Genomic DNA, 27,110 nt, shown 5'->3' on the forward strand with positions numbered 1-27,110 from the left:
CACGTGTGCTCTTTTACTGGAAAACCATTGGAAGTTGACATCTGGCTGCTTCGACATTATTGCTTTACGCCGCTCCTGACAACTTGTGCAAAAACTCCTGCTGGTCTCGCGCGGAGGAACCCAAAGATGGGAGTTTGGGCAAACCAAAAAGTGCTGAGCACACATTTCTTCATGCTTGGGAACATCCTAATAAAGTGATCGCACCCGCGTGACGTCACAACTCAAATCTTGAACATGTTTTACAAGCAATAATACTTGGTCGTAAGCGTCAATCACAAGAAGCACCCGCCGTACACCACACCGGCTTTGTGTAGTTTTTCGTATGACGCAACAAACAAAAACCATAAAGAACCAGAAACTAATGTTGCACATCAGGAACTCTTGAAGGAAAAAAACTCATTACTTTGTGACACTTCTATTTATCAGCACCTTTGTTTTCAAACAGTGAGGCTGCCCCCTGCTGGCCTCCGGGAAGAATGCAGCGTTAAGGCACTTTTTCTAACACTTTCCAAGGGAATTTCCTAGCCGCTGGTCCAGAGAGTTCTTTGACTGGAATGTCCTTTTTAAACGAGACATGTGTTGTATCCAAAGAATACTGCTTCAGTTCAGCAGATAGAAAGAAAGAAAGAAAGAAGTGAAAGGAAAGAGCGGGACGTTTGTGGTGGTCCACAAGTTGTTTGTGCTGACATGGTCACTTTATTGCAGACCTGCAGGTGGGTTCATGGTCCATGTCCAGCTCAGAGTGAGACTCCACAGCTGTCTCCCACACGTCCTCCTCCTCCTCGTCCTCGTGGTGGTGGTCCTCGCTGGCCCGGTGGTTCTGCAGGAGGCGGAGTCGGGCCATGGCGCGGTCGATGGTGAGCGTGGTGACCAGGCTGAAGTCGTGCATGCTGACCAGGTGCAGCAGGAAGTTGCGACACAGCTTGCGCTCGATGATGTGCGCGCTGTGCAGCTCGGTGAAGAGCAGGCAGGCCTCGTTCATCTGGTGGTCGGCGATGAAGCTGCCGGCCAATCAGAACACAGCGCGTTGGTGAGCACGCTGGCATGGTACGGTGGCGAAGCGACAACAAGTACTGACCCGTGTTTCATGACATGAAGGTTCCACAGCTTCATGATCTCTTGCTCGCCTTCGTTCACGTCTGTGAAATCCTCGATTTGCTGCAACAATCGGAGCGACTCATTAGGACAAGTGTGGATTATTAATTAGTATCGGTAATATTTCATTATGTCTTACCACAGGGCTCCAAACTCTTTCCACAGACGGGGGCCATTTTGATATGTTTCATTGTCAAAACCAATACCACATATAGATTTATTGTTTTTAAATCTGTGAGGGTCCCCTCAAGTTGGGTACCAGGGACCCGGAAGGGTGTGTAAGTCAAAAAAAAATGTAATGTTTATTTACACTCCTGCGAGCGTTCTGAGGTCCGAGAGCCAGCTCCAGCTCGTGGTGCCCAAGACCAGACTTAAAACCAGGGGAGACGGGGCCTTCTGGAACACTCTGCCCCTCCGTGTTCAAACTGCTCCCACAGTGGAGTGTTTTAAGTCTCGTCTTAAGACCCACTTTTATTCTTTGGCTTTTAACACTACGTGAGTTGTGTGGTCCTCGTGTTTTTAAAATTTTGCATGTTCTCCCCGTGACTGCGTGGGTTCCCTCCGGGTACTCCGGCTTCCTCCCACCTCCAAAGACATGCACCTGGGGATAGGTTGATTGGCAACACTAAATTGGCCCTAGTGTGGGAATGTGAGTGTGAATGTTGTCTGTCTATCTGTGTTGGCCCTGCGATGAGCTGGCGACTTGTCCAGGGTGTACCCCGCCTTCCGCCCGATTGTAGCTGAGATAGGCTCCAGCGCCCCCCGCGACCCCAAAGGGAATAAGCGGTAGAAAATGGATGGATGGATGGATTTCTATTTATTGTTTTAATTGGTTTTACCCTTTAAAATCGTTTTTAATCATATTTATTTTTATGTTGTATTTATATTGGTTTCATATTTATTTATTTTTTTGTTTTTACTCAGTCATTGGTGGAGCTAAGGATAATATTTGAATATTGTTTTTAATATTGTTGTGCAGCACTTTGGAAACATTTTGTTGTTTAAATGTGCTATACAAATAAAGTGGATTAGATTGGATAAAAATGTTAAAAGTATGTTTGTATGTTATTGGAGCCTTAAAAGTGTCAATTTATGGGGTGAGTTTTTCCTTGCCCTTATGTGGGTGGGCTCTGTACCGAGGATGTCGTTGTGGCTTGTGCAGCCTTTTGAGACGCTTGTGATTTAGGGCTATATAAATAAACATTGATTGATTGATTGATTATAACACTGTTGATTTGAATTCATTATTTAAAAAATATCGACGTCGAGAGGAGCCAGATGAGGTAGTTTGGGCATCTGGTCAGGATGCCACCCGAACGCCTCCCTAGGGAGGTGTTTCGGGCACGTCCGACCGGTAGGAGGCCACGGGGAAGACCCAGGACACGTTGGGAAGACTATGTCTCCCGGCTGGCCTGGGAACGCCTCGGGATCCCCCGGGAGGAGCTGGACGAAGTGGCTGGGGAGAGGGAAGCCTGGGCTTCCCTGCTTAGGGTGTTGCCCCCGCGACCCGACCTCGGATAAACGGAAGAAGATGGATGGATAAAAAAAAAGAAAAGAAAAAGAGGAATTACACTAATAACACAATACAAGTGTTAAAAATAAATCATACATATATTTTTTTACTTTCAACACTTAAGTCTCAGATCAACTTTAGATCTATCTGTCAATTATAAAATGTATTATTATTAGTTATTTGTTTGTTTTATGCCCTCTTTTTCAAAGAAACCTTTGTTTTTTATATGGCAAACAAAAAAGTATTTCCCCCCAAAAATATTTAAAAGTGGAATATTTGTTATGAAGTAATTGGAGCCTTGAATTGGTCAATAATTCATAATACTGATGTTTAATTAATTAATTATTAATTATTTTCAGAAATTTTTGCTTTGTTTTTTTTAAATTGCACTAAAATTCTTGGGGATAAAAATGGGTTCCGGGTGGGTGTTAAAAAGAAGTGATACTTTTTCAACACTTATATCTGTAGATCAACTTCAGGTCTGTCCGTCAATTATAATTTTTTTTAATGTTTTATGTCCTTTTTGTTATATAATTTGTGTCAAATAATAAAACCGTTTTTTATTATTATTTAAATGTATGACTTACACATACCTGCCAACTTTTGAAATCAGAAAAACCTAGTAGCCAGGGTCCAGGGGCCGCAGGCCCTGGTAGGTCCAGGACAAAGTCCTGGTGGGGGGTTCCTTCGCCCCCCGACGCAAAATGATTATTAGCATTCAGACAGGTTAAAATGTTGCTAAAACCATCACTTTTCTATCAGTCACAGTGACTTTTCAAAACAAAAATCATATGGGTTGATTGACATGTTTATTCTGTAAGCTAACTTCAATAGTTTGAAATTATTTTGACAGTTAATGCCAGTTATCCTGTCAACCTTTCACAAGACTTCAATTTGTTAATTGAAAGTATAAACAGTATAAACACTTTTTACAGTAAACAAATGGTAAAACAGTACTAAACAATTTCATTAAAAAAAAAATGGGTGTCATTAACTTTCTGTCCAAGCTTGTATAATCTACTGCCTTGTTCAATTGTAAAAAATATTCTGTGCCTAAAATTCACATTTCTATCACAATTATCATACTGTAAACATGGTAAGCTAACTTCATTAAAATTAATAGTCCTGTCAATAGCATGGAATTACAATTCAAATGTAGTTTTTTTGTAAACCTTTCAAAAGAATTCAAAATATGAAAAATTAATGAAAATTAATTTAAGCCATCAGACACTTGAAAAGTGGCACATCACATCTCTAATGTAATCATTTGAACTTTTCAACAGAAATAGCACTGCAAAATTATTAAGGACATACTTCTGTATTTTGGTAGTTATGCTGTCAACATTTAACAAGATTTCTTCAACTTGGACTTGAAAGCATAAATAGTATAAACACTTTTAACAGTATAACAGTACTAAACAATTCCAATAGATAACATTGGTGTCATTACCTTTTTGTTTGCTCAATTATTGCCTCCGTAAATAAAACTTTGGCATTTATCACATCCAAAGAATCTGTTTGGGCGACGAAAAACGTTGAAAGTTTTCCACTTGTATCGCTAGCAACGGCATTAGACTTGTGTTTTTTTGTCCCAACGTGGTCTTTTACATCGCTAATTCCTCCGTGTCCGATCGAAACATCTTGTCTGCACAAGGTGCAATTCGCGTAGTTTTCACCCTTTTTGGAACGGATAATTATTCCCGGATAGGCTTTTGAATATTCTTCACGGAATGACTGCAGTTTCCTTTTCGGTTTAAGACTCGTATGCGATTTTTCTCCGGCTGATTCCATGATCGTTCGCTTGTTTGGAAACAATGGCAACTGGTGCCTCGGGCTTGGCAGCGGTGCTATAAATAGCCTCGCGCATGGCATTCGGAATGGCTCGATAGGAAGTTACGGGAAGCACTGGTAGGGCTGGGCGATATGACTAAAAAATGTATCACGATATAAGTGTTTCATATCAGTCAATATCGATAATTATTGATTAAAAAAACAAAAAATTCTAAATAAAGACCAAGAGAAAAAAGGCTGAATTTAAATACTTTTATTTTAAATATAAGTAGGTAGCATGTCCTTCGCTAATTGATCCACCACTGCATCCGTTATTTCTTTATAACGTTTTGAATTTTTGTCATATGGCACTGCTGCCGAGTATCTCTCGATGGTGGTCTGTTGTTGCCGCTTCGGTGCTGTTCCACTTGCACCGGCTGATGTAGATGGTTGTGGTTGTTTGTTACTGCTGTACTCCAGCGGGTGAGAGCGGCTCAGGTGGTAAAATAAGTTTGTCGTGTCCCCAGACTTGGTCGGGACGACGACCTTGCAAAGTTTGCAGACAGTATTACTCTGATTCGTATCGGACTTAAAAAATCCAAAATACTGCCAAACTGGTGACGTGACGTTTCCTTTTTTATTTACAATTTCCTCTCGTGCCGCCGCACTCATATTCCCGTTTTGTTTCACTCCTCGTCGTCAGCTCGCCGTTGTTGCTTTTTTTTCTTCCCTGTTAGCATTTCCCAGAATGCCTTGCGGTTCAGGCTCGGCCGTAATAGGTTGAGAGGCCAAAGCCCTTCCTCTGCCTACACCCCCCAGAATGCCGTGCGGTTCCGGCTCGGCATTTCTTCCTATTTTTTCTAACAGAACTCAGTGAAATTATCGAACGTTCTATCGACCCCATTTTCTATTGATATTGATCACATGTCTATCGCGATATATATTGTTATTGTTTTATCGCCCAGCCCTAGGAAGCAGTGTCGATTGTCATTGTTGTTACGCGATTTCGTGAATAAAACTTAAAAAAAAAAAAAAAAAAAAAAAATTTAATTACCGGTAATGAAAAACCGTATTTTTTATCACTGCAACCGTAACCCGGAATAGGTTGATGAAAACCGTACTAATTACGGGAAAACCGGAGTAGTTGGCAGGTATGCTTACATGTGTCAATAATTCATAACATCGTTGGTTTGAATTCATTAGAAAAAAGAAAAAAGAAGAATTACACTAATAACACAAAAGAGTTATAAAAATAAATCATACATATGTTAATCAATTTTTTTAGAATTTTTTTTTTTTTAAATCCCACAAATTCTTTGTCATATAATTTGTGTCAAATAATAAAACTGTTTTTTATGATTATTTAAATGTGTCAATAATTCATAACATAGTTGATTTGAATTCATTATAAAAAAAATTAAAATAGAAGAATTACACTAATAACACAAAAGTGTTAAAAAAAAAAAAAATCATCATACATATATGTTAATCAATTTTTTTTTAGAATTTTTATTTTTTAAATCCCACAAATTCTTGGGGATAAAAATGGGTCCCACTTATAAAAGTGTTTAAAAAAAAGTGATACTATTTTTATTTAAATTTCAACACTTGAATCGCTAGATTAACTTCAGGTCTGTCCATCAATTATAAGTTTTTATTCCTTTTTTTTGTTTGTTTTATGTTCTTTTCGTCAAATAAAACAGTTTTTTTACATGGCGCAAACACAAAATTCTCCCAAAAATATTTCAAAGAGGAATATGATGTGAAGTAATTAAATATGTAAATAATTCATAACATTGATTTGAATGATTATTCCACTTTCTTATGTTTTCTTTGTGTTAGTATTTTTAGAATGGCCCCTGTACGAACGCCAAGACGTTTCCGACACAGGTGACACTAACTCACCTTGACCGTCTTTTCCTTCAGCCAGTCGGGGTCTGGCTCGTCCTCGCTGTCCACTTCCATTTCCTGAGGCCGCAGCGGCACGCAGCTGTCGCTGTGGAAGTAGAGGCGGTTGTGTCCGCTGATGGACGTCCCCTGCCGCTCCCGCTCGCCATCCTCCCACTCCAAGAACTCCGACAGACTCGGCTCAGTCCGTTTGGGCCTGGGCGGACAACAGAGCGGGTTGGGGTCGCGCGGACGCTACAGGAAGTGGCGGCGTACCTGCAGACGAGGACGTGCGACACCGCTGCCCTCTTGACGGGCCCGTTCCTGCTGAAGGCGAAGCCCGGCTGGTTGTGGACGTCCTGAGGGTTCCCAGAGTAGGAGCCATCATAACACTCGTTGATGGACACCTCCACCTTTGCTCCTTTAGGGTGAGGCTGACAAGCGAGCACAAGTAAGTCTCTGGTCACGTGATGTCGGTGAAGCGTGTTTTTACTGACCACGTAGTTGAATACGAAGCGCGAGTGGGACAGCTTGAGGTGTTTGAGGAGACTGTAGAGCTTCCTGCAGTTCAGTGTGCACCAAGGACAGTGAAGGTCGTCCCGGGCCTCCGTCTGCTGACGAGTGTTGTTTTTGTACTGGAACTACACACACACACACGCACACACACTCGTCATGAACCACACCAGGGGTGTCCAAACGTTTTTCATTGAGGGCCGCACACGGAAAAAAGCATGCGGAACCATTTTGATTTTTATCATTTTCAAAACAAAGGCAATATATAAATGTTTTTTCTGAATGCTTAAATTTTAGGATCAACTTAAGATCTTAAGTTTTATGCCCTTTTGTCAAATTTTAATGGAAAAACTAAATATGCAATATGTCCCCCCTCAAAAATGTGAAAGTGGTATATTTGATGTAAAGTAATTGGAGCCTTAAATATGTCAATACATAACATTGATTAGGATTTATTATAATTTTTTGAGCAATGACCATTGAAAAAAACAACACTACAATTCTTGGGGATCCAAAAGGGACCCACTCATAAAAGTGTTAAATATAAGTCATACAATTTTTATTCTTTTTTACTTTAAACACTTAAATCTCTAGATCAACTTCATATCTTTCATTCGATAAGTTATTACTTTTTTTGGTTTATGCCCTTTTTGTCATAGAAAACTTTTTTATATGGCAAACCCAAAAAACATGCAATATTTTCCCCTAAAAATAGTTGTAAAGTAATTGGAGCCTTGAATAGGTCAATAATCCATAACAATATTGATTTTAATTCATTATTATTTTTTGAGTAATGAAATAAATCCCACTAAAATTATTGGGGATCCAAAAGGGCCCCAGTCATTCATTCATTCATTCATACATATTATTTTTTTTAACTTTCAACACTTAAATCTCTATATTAACTTCAGATCTATCTGTCGATTATACATTTTTAAACCTTTTTTTAAATGTTTTTTTTGTTTTATGCCCTTTTTGTCATATGAAACGTTTTTTTATTTGGCAAACACACCAACTATGCAATATTTACCCCCCAAAACATTCCATTGCATGATGTGCAGTAATTGGAGCCTTAGATAGGTCATTAATTCATAACAATATTGATTCATAACAACACTTCATCCATTGTTATTTTTTGAGTAATGAAATAAATAAAACAAATCCCACAAGTTATTGGGGATCCAAAAGGGCCCCACTCATAAAAATGGTAAAAATAAATCTTTATTTTTTTTTTGTTTTACTTCCATCCATCCTTTTGCTACCGCTTGTCCCTTACAGGGTCGCGGGGGGTGCTGGAGCCTCTCTCAGCTGCATTCAGGCAGAAGGCAGGGTACGCCTTGGACAAGTCACCACCTCATCACAGGGCCAACACAGATAGTTTAACACTTAAATCTCTTTAGAACTTCAGATCAATATGTTGATTATAAGTTTTTATTCCTTTTTTTATTTTTGTTTTATGACCTTTTTGTCATGGAAAACTGTTTTTTATATGGCAAATCCACAAAATAGGCAATATTTTCCCCAAATAATATTTCAAAGTGGAATATTTGATGTGAAGTAATTGGAGTCTTAAATAGGTCAATAATTCATAACAACATTAATTTTGATTCATGATTATTTTTTGAGCAATGACAGTTAAAAAAACAAACACTACAACTATTGGGGATCCAAAAGGGCCCCACTCATAAAAGTGTTAAAAATAAGTCATCCATTTGTTTTTTACTTTCAACGCTTAAATCTCTACATCAACTTTAAGATCTATCGATTATAAGTTTGTATTGTTTTTGTTTTGTTAATCTTAGCCAAGTTTTTGATATGGCAAAGACACAAAATATGCAATATTTTTTCCCAAAAAATGTCAAAGTGCAATATTTGATGTGAAGTAATTGGAGCCTTGAACTGGTCAATAATTTATAACATTGATTTTGATTCATTATTATTTTTGGAGCAATGACAGTTTTAAAGAAAAAAAACAGCCTGCATGGCAGCTTTCTGTTATTTTTGTAATAGTATTTTCAGAATGTGCCGCAGAATGTTAAAAAAATAACTACTTAAGCGGTTGAGATGTGAGCAATGAGTCCTACCTGGTAGAAGATCCTGAGTTTCTGCAGTGGTTCTGCTGCGATGTGATCTCTCCTGGTTTGAACTTTGTCACTGACGGATTCTTTGAGCGCTGCATGCAAACATCAGTCAGTTGAGGTCAGCCATCTTGTTTCTGTCACTAGCGTCGACTCGCTCACCGGGGGCGTGCGCGGCCCGCTGCGTGGCGGCCCTGCTCTCCTGGTTGGCGTCGGAGTTCCGGGTGGCCAGAGGCTTGGCGACGGGTGCGGTGGAGCGCTCGGAGGCGTCGGTGGTCCAACGCAGGGTGAAGTGCAGCGTGGGGCCCTGAGAGAAGGTCTCTAACGCCGGCAGGTGCTGAAAGAACACCTGTGTTAGCGGGCAATATCATCATGTGCCAAATAACATTTGGTGATATATATATTTGAGGACATTTTTCAAAAGGGGTTACAAAGGCTCCTTATTAGCTGCGGATGCCTACAATAACATATTGCATCATTTCCTGTTGTATTATTTTATCAAAAATATTATTAATCTACTTGTTAATATCGGGTTACTCTGTGCTGTAACAATTATATCTACACTTTTGTTAAACTTTACGTTTAATATATATGTTTTGATACTTTTACATTAGTTTTTGGTGATACTACAAATTGGCATAACGAGCCAGTGCTAATACTGAAAATGTTGAAGATCATTCAGTTTTTAATGACAATCATAATCAGACAAAAACACAGGATGGTGGTGTAACAATATCAATTGTTTAAGTCATTTCCTACTATTGGGGGGGGCGGGGGGGGGGAGATGCTTGTTTGGGTACTGCTCGCTACACATGCATGACTTCGCTTTGACTCGGGACCGTTTGTTTGGATGTGAATGGTCGGCCTGCTGCTTTTAGCTCGGCCTAACGTGCTCCCGACATGCTGCAGCGTAATCATGGACAGACTTCCTGACTCGTATTTCTTCTTCTTACTCGTCGTCGCCATGTCTCTTCTTCGTTCTTCTGCTTCGTCTCCTTCTTGTTGTGTGTGCAGTTGTGCACAGCTCCAAAAGCCGTAGATGTTATTGTAGCGTCCCGGAAGAGTTAGTGCTGCAAGGGGTTCTGGGTATTTGTTCTGTTGTGTTACGATGCGGATGTTCTCCCGAAATGTGTTTGTCATTCTTGTTTGGTGTGGGTTCACAGTGTGGCGCATATTTGTAACAGTGTTAAAGTTGTTTATACGGCCACCCTCAGTGTGATCTGTATGGCTGTTGACCAAGTATGTCATGCATTCACTCGTGTGTGTGAAAAGCCGTAGATATTATGTGATTGGGCCGGCACGCAAAGGCAGTGCCTTTAAGGTTTAATGGCGCTCTGTACTTCTCCCTACGTCCATGTACCACTCCGTACAGCGGTGTTTTAAAAAGTCATAAATTTTACTTTTTGAAACCGATAATTTCCGATATTACATTTTAAAGCATTTATCGGCCGATAATATCGGCAGTCCGATATTATCGGACATCTCTACTTTGTTCGCTTGTCCTGTCAAATTTGCGGGCACAGCTAGAATATGTCATTATCAGGATATAACGACAGTATTCAAATCTCTAGCCGGCCACACTGATATTGATATTTCCCAACACTAGCACCAACTTCGACAGCTCACAATCCCACCTTTCCATCCAGGATGGTCTCCCAGGTGACCCTCTTGTTGTTGACAGGACACTCGTCCATCTCTTGCATGGACACCTCATACTCGCCGTCCAACAGCTGCAGACGTCTGCGCCAGAGAACATTCCGTCTGACTTTCTCTTACTGAGGTCAAAAACACCTTTTTTTACTTCTGTGTCACCTGTTTTTATCGAAGACCGTCATCTGAGCCACCAGCGTGCTTTCTCCATCCTCCCTCAGAGGGGAGCTCCGCCTCTTCCTGTGCGTCACTTCCTCGGTCAACTCTGGACAGGAACGTGTCAAATGTATGACAATCAAGTAAGTTGGACTTTAAATGAGTGCAGGTTTCCAAACTGTAACTTTTAATGGCCCCTAGGCACATTCTGAAATTACTTTTATTTTAAAAGAGCCATAAAAAAGTGGAATAAAAAAGCAAACAGATGTAATGTAAGAAAAAAGTTGCAATGTTGACTTAAAAAGTTGCCATGCAGGCACTTTTTATTTTTTCAAATCTGTCATTTCTAAAAAAAAATTATTGACCTGTTCAAGGTTTCAATTACTTCACATCAAATATTTCACTTTGAACAGTTTTTTGGGAAAATATTGCAAATGATGTGTTTTTGCCATTAAAAAAATGTCTGACAAAAAAAGCATAAAACAAAATAATAATAATAAAAACGTATAATCGACGGACAGACTGTTCAAAGTAAAAATAATTTTTAAAAAAAATAAATAAATTTTTAATACTTTTACAAGTGGGGCTCTGTTGAAACCCCAATCATTTTCGTGGGATTTTTTTTTAAACTGGCGCAGTGGAAGAATGGCCGTGCGCGACCCGAGGGTCCCTGGTTCAATCCCCACCTAGTACCAACCTCGTCATGTCCGTTGTGTCCTGAGCAAGACACTTCACCCTTGCTCCTGATGGGTGCTGATTAGCGCCTTGCATGGCAGCTCCCTCCATCAGTGTGTGAATGTGTGTGTGAATGGGTAAATGTGGAAGTAGTGTCAAAGCGCTTTGAGTACCTTGAAGGTAGAAAAGCGCTATACAAGTACAACCCATTTATCATTTATTTATTGCTCAAAACATAACTCATAAAAATCAATGCTATGATTTATTTACTTATTTAAGACTACAATTACGGCCCTGCGATGAGGTGGCGACTTGTCCAGGGTGTACCCCGCCTTCCGACCGAATGCAGCTGAGATAGGCTCCAGCATCCCCCGCGACCCCAAAAGGGGCAAGCGGTAGAAAATGTATGGATGGAAGACTACAATTACTTCACATCAAATATTCCATTTTGAACTTTTTTTTGTGGGAAATGTTGCATATTTTGCCATAAAAACAGGGGTTTCTTTAACAAAAAGGTCATAAATATTAAAAAAATACAACTTTATATCGACAGATCTGAAGTTCATCTAGAGCAGTGATTCTCAAACTGAGGTATGTGTGCCACTAGTGCTACGCGGGCTCAATCTAGTGGTACGCCAAAGAATCACTTGATTAAAGTACAGTGTTTTATTTTCCTGTATAATATATAAATATTAATTGTACTTGTTAAATAAAACCTCTGCCTTGTTTTTAATTAATACTACCAACTACGCTACTGTATTTTAATGTTGGTCATTATGGTGGTACTTGGAGAGCCAAGTTTTTCCTGAGGTGGTACTTGATGAAAAAGTTTGAGAACCAGTGATCTAGAGATGCAAGCGTTGAAAAGAAAAATACATTTTTAGGATGGAGACCCTTCTTGAGGGTAACCCTAAACGTTACAAAAATCTATATAAAATATCAAAATGGTCCTTGCAAGATTTATTTTTCAGTGTTTGGCCCTCAGTGGAAAAGGTTTAGACAGCCGTGGTGTGGTGCGTGTTATCTCACCTGTGTGGTGGGACTCTGCTTTAATGGACGAGCAGGAGTACGCAGGCCGGGACACTCTGAAGAGCAGCGAGTAGGACTTGAAGATGTGAGAGTTGCTGGCTTCAAACTCACTGCTCGGGACCAGCAGGGTGGGCAAGCTTCCGGGTTTGGCCGGGCTAGAACTGGTGTCTGGGTTGAGAGGGACCTGCTTCTTGCCGGCCGGAACCTGCTTGACTGGACAGCTGACGTCCTGGACAGGAAGTAAGTTGGGCACGCTCATGATCTGGTGCTAGCGAAGAAGATGATGATGCTAACCTTCCTCTTCTTGTGGCAGACTTTGACCAGCAGAACCTCCAGAGAGACGGAGCTCTGCTCGTTCTCGCAGTCCTGAGACGGTTTCCCTGACAACCACACAAAGCAGGACTGAAACGGACGAGTCAATAAGCTTCATCAGGCACAGAGCGGGCGACACACAAACTTACCAGCTTTGTGGAAGAAGCCGCTGAAGGTGAGGTGCAGGTTTGATGCCAAACTGGTGAAACGGCGTCATATTTCTAATTAGAACATTCTACCTGCAGGGCGGGGCTTCTTTCTTACCTGTTCAGCTCCTGTTCGCCTCGCATCTTTTCCACTTGGAAGAGCAGATTGTCCACCTTTGAGCTTTTCCTGCACACCGACAGCAGGCGTGAGTGAGCATTGTTCAACTTTTGCAATGTTCACAAGCTAAAATGCCATTTTGTTCTCAGCTACATTTTTCAAAAGCTGCTGAACTGCTTTTGAACTAGAGGTATTTCGATCTGATATTGATCCAATATTTTTTTTAAACTACTTTGTGATATGTGCTTGCATGTAAAATGTGAGATATCATGTGCGTTACAAGCAGTCCTGCAGCGTGTTTACTTGTGCCCAACTGGACAGCCAGTTAACTTCTAAATGTCCTCCGATATGCACACAATTTCTTCTATTTGAATCGAGTTATTTACAAAAGGTAAACATACTAGGCTATAGGCTTTTAGGAGCTAGCAGCTAGACAACGGCTAAGCACACAATAGCACACAAGCTAGACATACATAGTAATCAACCAGTTTAATATAAACAAGTATAAAATAATTATAGCTGCGTATTACTTACACATACAGAGTCTACAAGGCAGAAGTGTATTAGAAAGTATCCAGTAACAAACGTGTCCACATCATTCAACTTACTGCGTCATGAGCTTAACTTCAAGAATTATTGTGACCACTAGGTGTCCCCAAAAACAACTACCACTCCACTTAGGGCTGGGCGATATGGCAAAAATATGATCACGATTATTTTTTTCATGTCATCCGATCTCAAATAATACCACAATTTTATTTTTTTTAATTAAAGTGGAATGTCCCGTGCAGGATTATACCGAGTACCGCATCCCTCCTGATTACTACAGCAGTATCTTGTAACAGACATTTCCACCATGTTTGATTGAGGTAATATATGCTAACAGCTGACAACTGTCATTTTGTCTATATTTGTGTTTACTAGAGATGCAACTGTACAGGTAACCCACAGTACAGTTCGTATCTGATTTTAGAGCCACAGTTTTCCTTTTTCGGTACGTTTTGTAGGGGTAAAGAGAACAACTTTTTTCCCCCTCAAAGTTATTTTGTTTATTTGCTTGTCATCACAAACATTCTGCAGTAAACAAAGTATAATTGGTTTAGTGGATACTATAAGACTTTTATTCAAAGTTAACATTTACTAAACATTAAAAAGGTAAATTAATATTTGTATTTTTTGTATTCAGTGCGTCTCACCAGTGCTTTGGTGAACGGCAAGCGGGGACCCACTTTGTGGAGTTTTTCAAACCCAAATTTTGTATCTTATATTATTATATCCTCTCTGAGCTGCCACCTTAACGTGGTAGAGGAGTTTGCGTGTCCCAATGATCCTAGGAGCTATGTTGTCCGGGGGCTTTATGCCCCCTGGTAGGGTCTCCCAAGGCAAACTGGTCCTAGGTGAGGGATCAGACAAAGAGCAGCTCGAAGATCTCTATGAGGAACACTGACAAGGAACCCAGATTTCCCTCGCCCGGACGCGGGTCACCGGGCCCCCCCTCTGGAGCCAGGCCCGGAGGTGGGGCACGATGGCGAGCGCCTGGTGGCCGGGCCTGCCCCCATGGGGCCCGGCCGGGCACAGCCCGAAGAGGCAACGTGGGTCCCCCCTCCAATGGGCTCACCACCCATAGCAGGGGTCATAGAGGTCGGGTGCGATGTGAGCTGGGCGGCAGCCGAAGGCAGGGCACTTGGCGGTCCGATCCTCGGCTACAGAAGCTAGCTCTTGGGACGTGGAACATCACCTCGCTGGGGGGGAAGGAGCCTGAGCTAGTGCGCGAGGTGGAGAAGTTCCGGCTAGATATAGTCGGACTCACTTCGACGCACAGCAAGGGCTCTGGAACCAGTTCTCTCGAGAGGGGCTGGACTCTCTTCCACTCTGGCGTTGCCGGCAGTGAGAGGCGACGGGCTGGGGTGGCAATTCTTGTTTCCCCCCGGCTCAGAGCCTGCACATTGGAGTTCAACCCGGTGGACGAGAGGGTAGCTTCCCTCCGCCTTCGGGTGGGGGAACGGGTCCTGACTGTGGTTTGCGCTTATGCGCCAAACCGCAGCTCAGAGTACCCACCCTTTTTGGATTCACTCGAGGGAGTACTTGAGAGTGCTCCCCCGGGTGATTCCCTCGTGCTACTGGGGGACTTCAATGCTCATGTTGGCAACGACAGTGAAACCTGGAGAGGCGTGAATGGGAAGAATGGCCGCCCGGATCTGAATCCGAGTGGTGTTTTGTTATTGGACTTTTGTGCTCGTCACAGATTGTCAATAACAAACACCATGTTCAAGCATAAGGGTGTCCATATGTGCACTTGGCACCAGGACACCCTAGGCCGCAGTTCCATGATCGACTTTGTAGTTGTGTCATCGGATTTGCGGCCTCATGTTTTGGACACTCGGGTGAAGAGAGGGGCGGAGCTTTCTACCGATCACCACCTGGTGGTGAGTTGGCTGCGATGGTGGGGGAGGATGCCGGACAGACCTGGCAGGCCCAAACGCATTGTGAGGGTTTGCTGGGAACATCTGGCAGAGTCTCCTGTCAGAGAGAGTTTCAATTCCCACCTCAGGAAGAACTTTGAACATGTCACGAGGAAGGTGCTGGACATTGAGTCCGAATGGACCATGTTCCGCGCCTCTATTGTCGAGGCGGCTGATTGGAGCTGTGGCCGCAAGGTAGTTGGTGCTTGTCGTGGCGGTAATCCTAGAACCCGTTGGTGGACACCGGCGGTGAGGGATGCCGTCAAGCTGAAGAAGGAGTCCTATCGGGTTCTTTTGGCTCAAAGGACTCCTGAGGCAGCGGACAAGTACTGACAGGCCAAGCGGTGTGCGGCTTCAGCGGTCGCAGAGGCAAAAACTCGGACATGGGAGGAGTTCGGTGAGGCCATGGAAAACGACTTCCGGACGGCTTCGAAGCAATTCTGGTCCACCATCCGCCGCCTCAGGAAGGGGAAGCAGTGCACTATCAACACCGTGTATGGTGAGGATGGTGTTCTGCTGACCTCGACTGCGGATGTTGTGGATCGGTGGAGGGAATACTTCGAAGACCTCCTCAATCCCACCAACACATCTTCCTATGAGGAAGCAGTGCCTGGGGAGTCTGTGGTGGGCTCTCCTATTTCTGGGGCTGAGGTTGCTGAGGTAGTTAAAAAGCTCCTCAGTGGCAAGGCCCCGGGGGTAGATGAGATCCGCCCGGAGTTCCTTAAGGCTCTGGATGCTGTGGGGCTGTCTTGGTTGACAAGACTCTGCAGCATCGCGTGGACATCGGGGGCGGTACCTCTGGATTGGCAGACCGGGGTGGTGGTTCCTCTCTTTAAGAAGGGGAACCGGAGGGTGTGTTCTAACTATCGTGGGATCACACTCCTCAGCCTTCCCGGTAAGGTCTATTCAGGTGTACTGGAGAGGAGGCTACGCCGGATAGTCGAACCTCGGATTCAGGAGGAACAGTGTGGTTTTCGTCCTGGTCGTGGAACTGTGGACCAGCTCTATACTCTCGGCAGGGTCCTTGAGGGTGCATGGGAGTTTGCCCAACCAGTCTACATGTGTTTTGTGGACTTGGAGAAGGCATTCGACCGTGTCCCTCGGGAAGTCCTGTGGGGAGTGCTCAGAGAGTACGGGGTATCGGACTCTCTGATTGTGGCAGTCCGCTCCCTGTATGATCAGTGCCAGAGCTTGGTCCGCATTGCCGGTAGTAAGTCGGACACGTTTCCAGTGAGGGTTGGACTCCGCCAAGGCTGCCCTTTGTCACCGATTCTGTTCATAACTTTTATGGACAGAATTTCTAGGCGCAGTCAAGGCGTTGAGGGGATCTGGTTTGGTGGCTGCAGGATTAGGTCTCTGCTTTTTGCAGATGATGTGGTCCTGATGGCTTCATCTGGCCAGGATCTTCAGCCCTCACTGGATCGGTTCGCAGCTGAGTGTGAAGCGACTGGGATGAGAATCAGCACCTCCAAGTCCGAGTCCATGGTTCTCGCCCGGAAAAGGGTGGAGTGCCATCTCCGGGTTGGGGAGGAGATCTTGCCCCAAGTGGAGGAGTTCAAGTACCTCGGAGTCTTGTTCACGAGTGGGGGAAGAGTGGATCGTGAGATCGACAGGCGGATCGGTGCGGCATCTTCAGTAATGCGGACGCTGTATCGATCCGTTGTGGTGAAGAAGGAGCTGAGCCGGAAGGCAAAGCTCTCAATTTACCGGTCGATCTACGTTCCCATCCTCACCTATGGTCATGAGCTTTGGGTTATGACCGAAAGGACAAGATCACGGGTACAAGCGGCCGAAATGAGTTTCCTCCGCCGGGTGGCGGGGCTCTCCCTTAGAGATAGGGTGAGAAGCTCTGCCATCCGGGAGGAGCTCAAAGTAAAGCCGCTGCTCCTCCACATCGAGAGGAGCCAGATGAGGTGGTTCGGGCATCTGGTCAGGATGCCACCCGAACGCCTCCCTAGGGAGGTGTTTAGGGCACGTCCCACCGGTAGGAGGCCGCGGGGAAGACCCAGGACACGTTGGGAAGACTATGTCTTCCGGCTGGCCTGGGAACGCCTCGGGGTCCCACAGGAAGAGCTGGACGAAGTGGCTGGGGAGAGGGAAGTCTGGGCTTCCCTGCTTAAGCTGCTGCCCCCGCGACCCGACCTCGGATAAGCGGAAGAAGATGGATGGATGGATGGATGGATATATTGAATGAAAATACATTAAAGTGCAGTTTGAATTTGAGGTACTGTAAAATAATGTGCACCAACACATAAAACAAGTTTAATGATTATGTCAGGAACAAAATGTTTTTTTTTCATCCACAAACAAACAAAAAGAACACAAAGTGTCTGTCTGCAGAGATTTTGTTTTTTTTAATACCGGTACTATTGTGTTTGTTACTCCAACAACAGGGACACGTTTTTTTTAGTACATGTTGTATCAGAGGAGAATAATCTTTGCAGACACACAAACAAAAAGTCTGATTAAAAAATATTTAGATATAAAAATGCCTTTTCTGATTAAATTAGTGAGTGTGTTGGTCTATGTGACCAATACGATCACATAGACGTTCTGTGAGTGCCTGCAAGTCCGCATTCGGGGCAGGATTACTGGTGAGTTGCAGCAGAGAGTAAAACTAAAGTCGCTGGTCTTTTTAAATATTGTGTTTCAACTTCTATGCTAGTGTTAGTCATATTTATTTTGTTCATCTGGGATGCACTTCCAACTGTGTAAGGGGACGCGGCACAACGCGATAGAATATTATTTACGCCATGAGGAGACTGACTTTCACGACAGTGGAACGAGATGGTCGCACACACGGACACTTTCACACACAAACGTACCGAAACACACACACATTCACAGACACACACGAGATCACCGTCAATAAAAGTGGATTTTTTCCGTGCAGGATTATACCAAGCATTGTTGCTTCCCTACTGTTTACTACTGCGGTAACTTCTAACAGACATTTCCGCCATGTTTGATCGAGTAAATATGCTAACAGCCGATCACCGTGATCAAACCCAAATTAATCCAATCATATAATCGCCAAGCCCTAACTCTACTTCAACCTAAAGACGGCATAAGTCAATTCCAGATGGTTAATAATAAATATTTTACTGTTTTTCATACTTACTATTGTTCTTGGACTAATTTTACTTGCTCAAACCTTTTCTAAGATTCCACTCTACAAAATAATATAAGTATGCATGATTCCTGCTGATATCAGATCAATATTGGTATCAGCCAAGGCTCCAATATCTGTTTGGGATCAGAAGCAAAAAAAGTTCCATCATGTAACGATATGAAAATTTCATATCACGGTTAGTCACCAAAATTATCACGGTTACTAACACAATATTGTTCAATATGCTGAAAAAACTACTCAAACTTAAAACCAAATCCAATAAATAAAAAGCCACACAATATACTTTCTTGGCAGAAGAAAAAAACAAAAAGAAGACCGTAAATGAACGTATGTATTTGTAAATGCTCTGAATTGGGAAAGGGGTAGGATTAAATAAGCTTAGCTTCTTCCAACTCCTTTTCAGACATGATTTAAAGACAAATGATAAGAAATTGTGGGATGTACTATACTGTAAGTGTGTTCATGTTCGAAATAAACCAAAAAACGAAAGAAAGAAGAAATATGCTATATGATAACAATATTAGTTTTGATTGAGTGTTTAATCTTCTTCCGTTTTAGATGTGTAAAAGTTGATGGGGTATTTTTTAATAACAAAAGAAAAAAACGTGGGTTGGATGCGTCACGTCCGGTTTATGTGACGTCACTTAAATTCACTTCCTGTTGTCATATTGCTTCGAGTTTGAGTATGAATCGATATCTTGGTCCAAGAGAGTACAGCTTGTAGGGTTAGTGTACACAATTAAATATCTTAGTTGCTCAGACAGTAATGTGTTGATAGAAGTTTAGATTGGGCAATGTTTATTTTTAATGGAGAAAAATGTTGATGCCTCTTGTTTTCATGTTAGCATTTAAGCTAGATGGCACTAGCTTGCTTCTCCAGTAAATAAGCAGTCTTACCGGTCTGTGACTTTATCGGTGTTATGGATCACAATTTTACCATCAAATTTACCATTTAATAAAAACGGTAATACTAACCATTGGGAGTTTTACACCGGTTTATCGTTACATCCCTACAGGACACCACCTATGTTGAGTTACAACTGTGTTTGATTTTCTTTGCTGAAGGCAGAAACAAAAAGAAAAAAAAAGACATCTCCCTCCCTGGCAACTTTCTTCCGCCCATTTTTCTTGTCTGACACTTTTAAGTCAGACCAGTTGGGTTGTCGTGGCCTCTAAAGCCCAGTAAAGAAGGCCCGTGGAGGCGCTAAGTAAAAACACCTGTCAGGACCCAGTGAGGCTTCAGGGGCACACAAAGTGGACGACTCACATGCCACAAAGAGTCAGACAAGTCCTCTTTTACAGCGTGAAGCACTTTGATTTCACACTGGACATAAAACACAATGAGGCAGGTTGGTGGAAGTTCTTTGTGTGATACTTTGTGTTTTATTCACATCTAAAGCACACGCAGCAGGAAGTGACACTGAGCTGCTTCACTCTGACGAGCTGCCATGTGAGAAAGACTTGGTGAAGTATAACCGGCAGCAATTGAGCTTATTTCAGGAGTTGAACACTCAACCTGTGCTCTTTATTGCACATAAAGTGCCTAATAAGATTGACTCCTCCATATGTTAACACAAATCAGAGATGTCCTCTTAAGCATTTCTGGCGTCAGATCTGATTGGATTTTACGTTTTGATCAGATACTTTGACAGTCGATTATAGAAGTGAAAATGTTTAAAGGAAATAACTAAAGTAAACACAACATATCTTATTAAATGTAGAATTTGCTAGTATTGTTGTAAATCAGATGACTTATTGTGTGGTAATGAATGCAACATAGTAGGGGTGTAATTCTTTGGGCACCTAACGATTCGATCAGATTCCTGGGGTGACGATTCAATTCAGAATCGACTCTCGATTCAACACGATTCTCAATGTATTATTTTTGTAAAATAATTATATTGAAACTTTTGCAAAACAGGTTACAGGTTAGAAAAGCTCTTTCTGTTGCACAAAGATGGCCTGAAAAAAAAAAAAAAAAAAAAATATATATATATATATATATATATATATATATGTATTTTAAAATAAGATAAATAAAATATAGACTTTTTTTTTGATACAATTTTGAAAATTATGAGTGTTTTAAGTATCGCGATTTGGATGTGAATCAATTTTTCTGATTTTTTTAACAAAATAAAGTGTCTTGTGTACAATAAGTAAAACAAACAAAAATTACTATTGGCTCCCATTTAAAAGGGGCTGTTTGCAACATTTACATAGAGGGTGCCAAATTTCCAATGCATTTTACACAGCACATCCCGCCCTTACGGCTTCTCGCACGTAATGACATAATTACGTACGTAGGTAACACATGCATTAGCTTTAAGTGTTGTTAGCTAAAAATAACAATTTAGATAGCTAATTTAGATAGCTAGCGTTTGCTATCATTTAATGTATATTGTACCATAACAACAACATGATTGGAAATTGTTTGTTGCTTCTCTTGTATTCCATTTGCATGTGTGCAGGCGTTGTAAACACCAATCATTTTACTTGGGCTGGTAAAACTCTTTATTTCATAAACTTTGTAACTGTGAAAAATAGACAATTGCCAAACAAATGTGTTCTGTTAAACCGGTCCTTCTCAAATAGTGGGGCGATGCAATGCCAGGTGGTGTTTTTTTGCTTTGAAAATGTAACTATGGGGAAGTTGCAAACAGCACCTTTAAATCAGTTGGGTTTTGCCCTTACGTCCTCCCTGTATCCAGAGACGTACTCCCTGATTTTGTACCCTTAAAATTATTCTGTTATAACACGAAAACAACATCCAAGTGATCACTTTAGTATGGTTTGTATACTGATACTATTCTAGTATCGCTATTATTGACAGCTGTATCGACCACCCCTACTTTACATTGACGTTTTAGCATTTAGCTTCTTGTTTCGTCCTGCTTGGTGTGTTTAGCGTGCCTGGCCATTAATTTTCCTCTAGTCCTCAGGTGATGATGCATTTATTTTCCACCACAGTGGTGAGCAATAATAACTTAGAAGCGGCTTCCCACTGTGGACAGTTCATTGCAGCTTGCTTTCAAATTGGAGCCGGTGTTCTAACAAAACACACTCTCCTGGAATTCATGAAACTCCCGCATGTTACAAGTATTATGGTAATGCAATAATTCTGTCTCTATGACCATTTTAAAGGAATCTTTCACACGGGTACAATCTTTAGCATGTAAACTCTAGGACAGAGCTGTGGTAAAGATCGCACTCAAGCCGACCAGTTAACAAAAATAAAATATTGGCTTGTGATCCTATCCCATGATCAGAATATCTCTACAATCAATCAGCAGTGTTGGCGCTAGGAATCTTCAAAATGGGGTCCCAGGGACCCCATAATGTCATAAAAATGGAGTTCCCACAGTAAATATTTGGGGTCCCACTTTTTTGTAACTGTTTTGAAAACAAATGATAAATGTATGCATTATCCTGTTATATCTCACATTCTATATTGTGTTTTGGAAAAAGGTTGTCATAAACGTTACTTCATTCATTAAGAAAATAACAAAAGAAAACAATTGTTTATACATATGTACATTTATTCAGTTATAAACATTCATTCACTTTCTTCTTTCCTTCATGGATCTAAACTTTACCGCTGCCGGTATTTTTTTCAATATTTTTATTTAATAGGTTGTAGGTGTATAAAAGTGTAAAAAGTGTTTTGCTTCGGTCATAAATAAAGATTGTAACAAATCGACGGCCTCGTTATTTCGACCAAAGAGCAGAACTGTAGGAACCCGATTTGGAGGGTGTTTTTGGTGCCTGGTGAGGCTGGATCTGTGAAAATCAGTGCACCCGGTCGTAAAGGGGTTATTTTCCTTAACCCGTTTACATGGCGTGCAAAACATCTTTCCATCTCTATAAGTGAGCCATTTGCTGAAAAGTGTCTCCTGAAGCCACAATTCATTGCTCGCCATGAAGAAAACAATACCACACGGGAGTCCAATACCGGAAATGCAGTATTTGTGATCAATAAAACTTTCGGCGAATCTAAATTTAAGAAATTGTACCGGAAAGTGCATTACTTTGAAGTCGATTAATAATTAATAATTTGACCCGGCAAATATAAACAAATCCAAACACTGGCGGAAAGCGATAATCAGTTAAAAAAAAAATCTGCGTCCTGGGAATGCGCGGACTTCCGGAATTTCTTGTTCTTTCCGTTTTCAATGCGTAATAAGACACAAAAAGTGCGTTAACGCCAACACCGAATCAGTATTCACCTGCTAAGTAACTGAGCTGATTGAGTCAAACAAGAGTGCACACGTCTGTGAAACTCATTAGACTGTCAAATCAAATTATCAACATTACTCTTACAGTACCTCTTGCTGTTCTTCCTGGAGTTTCTGTGGGACAAGTAGGTGAGGGTCCTGTGCAGGAATATGGGCTGCAAAGTGAAATGCAAATGTTACAATACAATGTCAAAAAGGTGGGGGAAAAAAAGTTGTGAAGTAAAGAAGAAAACTCACAGCTATCAAGTTTCTGGTGCGGAGGAACCTGTAGATTTGGGTGGGCTCTGCAAAAATCAACATGCAAGTTCCATAATCAGCATATATTCATTTGTAAAGCCCATCCATCCATCTTCTTCCGCTTAGCCGAGGTCAGGTCGCGGGGGCAGCAGCCTAAGCAGGTAAATCCAGACTTCCCTCTCCCCAGCCACATCGTCCAGCTCCTCCCGTGGGATCCAGAGGAGTTCCCAGGCCAGCCAGGAGACAGTCTTCCCAACATGTCCTAGGTCTTCCCCGTGGCCTCCTACCGGTTGGACGTGCCCTAAACACCTCCTTTAAGAGTGTTACTAAAACGGCCTTCTTTCATTTCCGTAATATCGCTAAAATTCGTTCTATTTTATCCACTAGCGACGCTGAGATCATTATTCATGCGTTCGTTACGTCTCGTCTCGACTATTGTAACGTATTATTTTCGGGGCTCCCTATGTCTAGCATTAAAAAATTACAGTTGGTACAAAATGCGGCTGCTAGACTTTTGACAAGAACAAGAAAGTTTGATCATATTACGCCTATACTGGCTCACCTGCACTGGCTTCCTGTGCACTTAAGATGTGACTTTAAGGTTTTACTACTTACGTATAAAATACTGCACGGTCTAGCTCCGTCCTATCTTGTCGATTGCATTGTACCATATGTCCCGGCAAGAAATCTGCGTTCAAAGAACTCCGGCTTATTAGTGATTCCCAGAGCCCAAAAAAAGTCTGCGGGCTATAGAGCGTTTTCTATTCGGGCTCCAGTACTATGGAATGCCCTCCCGGTAACAATTAGAGATGCTACCTCAGTAGAAGCATTTAAGTCCCATCTTAAAACTCATTTGTATACTCTAGCCTTTAAATAGCCCCCCTGTTAGACCAGTTGATCTGCCGTTTCTTTTCTTTTCTCCTCTGCTCCCCTTTTCCTTGAGGGGGGGGGGGGGGGGGGGGGGGGCACAGGTCCGGTGGCCATGGATGAAGTGCTGGCTGTCCAGAGTCGGGACCCGGGGTGGACCGCTCGCCTGTGCATCGGCAGGGAACATCTCTGCGCTGCTGACCCGTCTCCGCTCGGGATGGTGTCCTGCTGGCCCCACTATGGACTGGACTCTTACTATTATGTTGGATCCACTATGGACTGGACTCTCACAATATTATGTCAGACCCACTCGACATCCATTGCTTTCGGTCTCCCCTAGAGGGGGGGGGTTACCCACATATGCGGTCCTCTCCAAGGTTTCTCATAGTCATTCACATCGACGTCCCACTGGGGTGAGTTTTTCCTTGCCCGTATGTGGGCTTTGTACCGAGGATGTCGTTGTGGCTTGTGCAGCCCTTTGAGACACTTGTGATTTAGGGCTATATAAATAAAGATTGATTGATTGATTGATTTGGGAGGCGTCCGGTTGGCATCCTGCCCAGATGTCCGAACCACCTCATCTGGCTCCAAGTTGATTAGTTTAAGTACTTTTAAGTAGCAGCTGCACCGGTCAAACTCATATTTTAATTTGTGAGAAGTTTGGAGGTCCCTAAGGACATGTTAGTAATATTAAATTGATCAAAAAACAGTAGCAACACACAAGTCAACCCAGCTTCATGGGAAGTATGTACTTTTTTGTACATCGCAAGACATCATATACAGTAAAAGCAAACATATACATGTACTTCACTTGTGCATTGTAAATTGAAGTGGAAAAAGTAGATTTACGAGAGGAAACTCACTCTCGAAGGCCTGCAGGAACAACTCGTGGTCGGCTTGAAAGAGCTGCATGTTGGCCTTTTTTCCCTCGGAGGACGAGTACAGTCCGTCCGCTCTCCCGGCGGCACCAGAAGCCACCGGCTGGCTCCCAACCGAGGAGCCGTGCCTCTGTGGCGCCATCCGCCCGAACAACAAGATAATCCGGCGAAAGGCGACAGAAAGCCCGCTCGGCTTTCTTTGTCCAAAAAAAGAAGCAGCACCGCCTCATAAAAACGGCGGCAGATTGGAAACAAACATCTTCTTACGATACAACACGGGAGATTTAACTTTGAATCTTTTTGCAAGTGCTTCTAATTGGTGGCTTCCCGCGGCAATGGACGGTTGCAAAAGCCGACGACGAGGCTCGAAATGCGGGAGAAAATAGCGATGTCCTCCGAGAGCTGACGCGGTTCGACAGCTAAATGTTTGGCTAACTTCCTTAGCCGGCTAGCTAACTTGCTAGCTGTGTTCAACTCTTACCGCCTCGCTTTAAGACGACAAAAGAGCAGAAATTACACCGACATTCAAAACACAACAACGACATTTAAAAATAGTAGTTTTGATGCCATAACAATTATAGCAGCTTTGCCAAATTGAGTAGGCGGCAATAAAATAAACTAATCAGACAACTATCATCCAGTGAAGTATTAAAAACAACTAATCATCCGGTGAGAGTTTTCAAAATAAATTAACAAGCTGTTTTACTAAGCTGTACGTTATCACTTTGACCAACCTAAATGTTGGATATTTAATATTATATTTAATATATGTGAACAAATGCATACATGTATGTAATATTCTTAATATTTGCGCGTATGTTTTGCACCCTGGAGTTTTATTTTGGTGACGCTACTTTTTCTGTGGAATAAATTCAAAAACTTAACTAATAAGAATTAGAAGCGTTCATGTGCTTTGAAAGAGCCCGCCTTCCGAGTGCGCTGGCCAATCACTGCGCTCGTTTGTGAAACACAGATGTGTGATTCGTGGGCACCTTTGCTTTTTCCGTCATGTCAAAATCAAAGCGGGCTGGCAATGACTCGAAGATGTTCGAGATGGGATGTATGGCTCTTTGAAGGGAGCCGGTTCTCGAAGAGCTGTTTCTTTCAAAGAACTGCTAAAAAGACTCGTTGGTTATTAGGGCCCGCCATGGCCCATTGCAAAAGGACTCCCACAGGGAGTCCTTATGCAATGGGACATAAGGACCTATTGTTATTGTAACGTTTTATTATTATTCTTTATTCTTTCTTTATTCTTCCGCCGCCTCTTCGAGCACTAATTTGACCCACTTAACATGCTTCAAAACTCACCATATTTGACCCACACATCAGGACCTGCGAAAATTGTCTTTTAATAAAAAAACCAAGCCGCAAAAATCAAAATTGCGCTCTAGCGCCCCCTAGGAAAAAAAAAACAGAATGCCTGTAACTCCCACTAGGAAGGTCGGAGAGACATGAAACAAAAACCTCTATGTAGGTCTGACTTAGACCTAGTTCTCATAATTGTATATCCTCGGGCTAAAATCAACAGGAAGTTGGCAATTCCCCCTTCAAGACAAAAAAGTACTAAAAACAGTCACTTTTGCCTCTTTGAGCTGTAATTTGACCCCCTTAACATGCTTCAAAACTCACCAAACTGAACACACACATCAGGACTGGCTAAAACTGTAATCTAATGAAAAAACCTAACCCCAAATCTAAAAATTGTGCTCTACAGCAATTCTTTTATAAAACGAACAAAAAACTGCTACTCGGATGAAAAAAAATACAAAACTGCCTGTAACTCCCACTGGGAAGGTCGGAAAGACATGAAACGAAAAACTCTCCGTAGGTCTCACTTAGACCTACATTTCATAAATTGACAACCCCCAGCAAAAATCAACAGGAAGTTTGCTATTCCCCCTTCAAAATAAATTTTTTGGAAAAACCGGTCACCTTCCTTCAAAATCTATCTCCTCTGAGCGCGTTTGTCGTTTCGCCTTCAAACTAACACAGGTGAGAGATAAAACCCTTGTGATTAAAAGTATAGATGGGATTTTTAATACCTGCTCCGGTTTTGATTTTATGACCCTTCAAAGACCCGCTGCACTGATGCTCCTGCGGTGCTGTTTTTCTAAGATGGCTGCTCAAAAGCAGGAAGCACCAACGTGCCCACACAATGCAGACAAGGTAGGTACACTAGACAAAAGTCTTGGGACACTTCAGACTAAAAGTAGACAAAAGTATTTGGACACTTATGACTAGCACCTGCCAAATACGCGGGCCCGTCCAACGCTGCTTGCAGCTTTAATTATTATTATTATTGTATATTTTTCCTTATTTTTAACACTTAACGTTTTGTTTTTTTTGCTTGTTTTTT

General features: G+C 42.2%; 1 protein-coding gene across 1 annotated transcript; it reads right to left on the reverse strand.

Annotated features, from left to right (window-relative positions):
• LOC133620169 (polycomb protein suz12-B-like) lies at positions 1 to 25,400 on the reverse strand. Its single transcript, XM_061981442.1, has 16 exons — positions 24,740 to 25,400; positions 23,010 to 23,056; positions 22,863 to 22,927; positions 12,943 to 13,011; positions 12,828 to 12,877; positions 12,661 to 12,746; positions 12,367 to 12,595; positions 10,669 to 10,771; positions 10,491 to 10,596; positions 9,019 to 9,193; positions 8,863 to 8,951; positions 6,763 to 6,906; positions 6,542 to 6,699; positions 6,284 to 6,482; positions 1,079 to 1,158; positions 1 to 1,001 (listed from the first exon to the last, which is right to left on the reverse strand). Exons 1-16 carry the CDS (start codon positions 24,894 to 24,896, stop codon positions 692 to 694), a joined length of 2,067 nt encoding a protein of 688 aa, XP_061837426.1. The 5' UTR covers positions 24,897 to 25,400; the 3' UTR covers positions 1 to 691.
• Between the last annotated feature and the right edge of the window lie 1,710 nt (positions 25,401 to 27,110).

The sequence above is a fragment of the Nerophis lumbriciformis genome, linkage group LG24 (assembly GCF_033978685.3).
Source record: "Nerophis lumbriciformis linkage group LG24, RoL_Nlum_v2.1, whole genome shotgun sequence".
NCBI classification, from domain to species: domain Eukaryota; kingdom Metazoa; phylum Chordata; class Actinopteri; order Syngnathiformes; family Syngnathidae; genus Nerophis; species Nerophis lumbriciformis.

Coding starts and splice junctions, on each gene's coding strand:
- LOC133620169 (XM_061981442.1), bottom strand. CDS start 24,896: ATGGCGCCACAGAGGCACGGCTCCTCGGTTGGGAGCCAGCCGGTGGCT. Junction 13,012..22,862: donor TCCAGGAAGAACAGCAAGAG/GTACTGTAAGAG, acceptor GTCGGTGTGCAG/GAAAAGCTCAAAGGTGGACA. Junction 12,747..12,827: donor CGGCTTCTTCCACAAAGCTG/GTAAGTTTGTGT, acceptor TGTGGTTGTCAG/GGAAACCGTCTCAGGACTGC.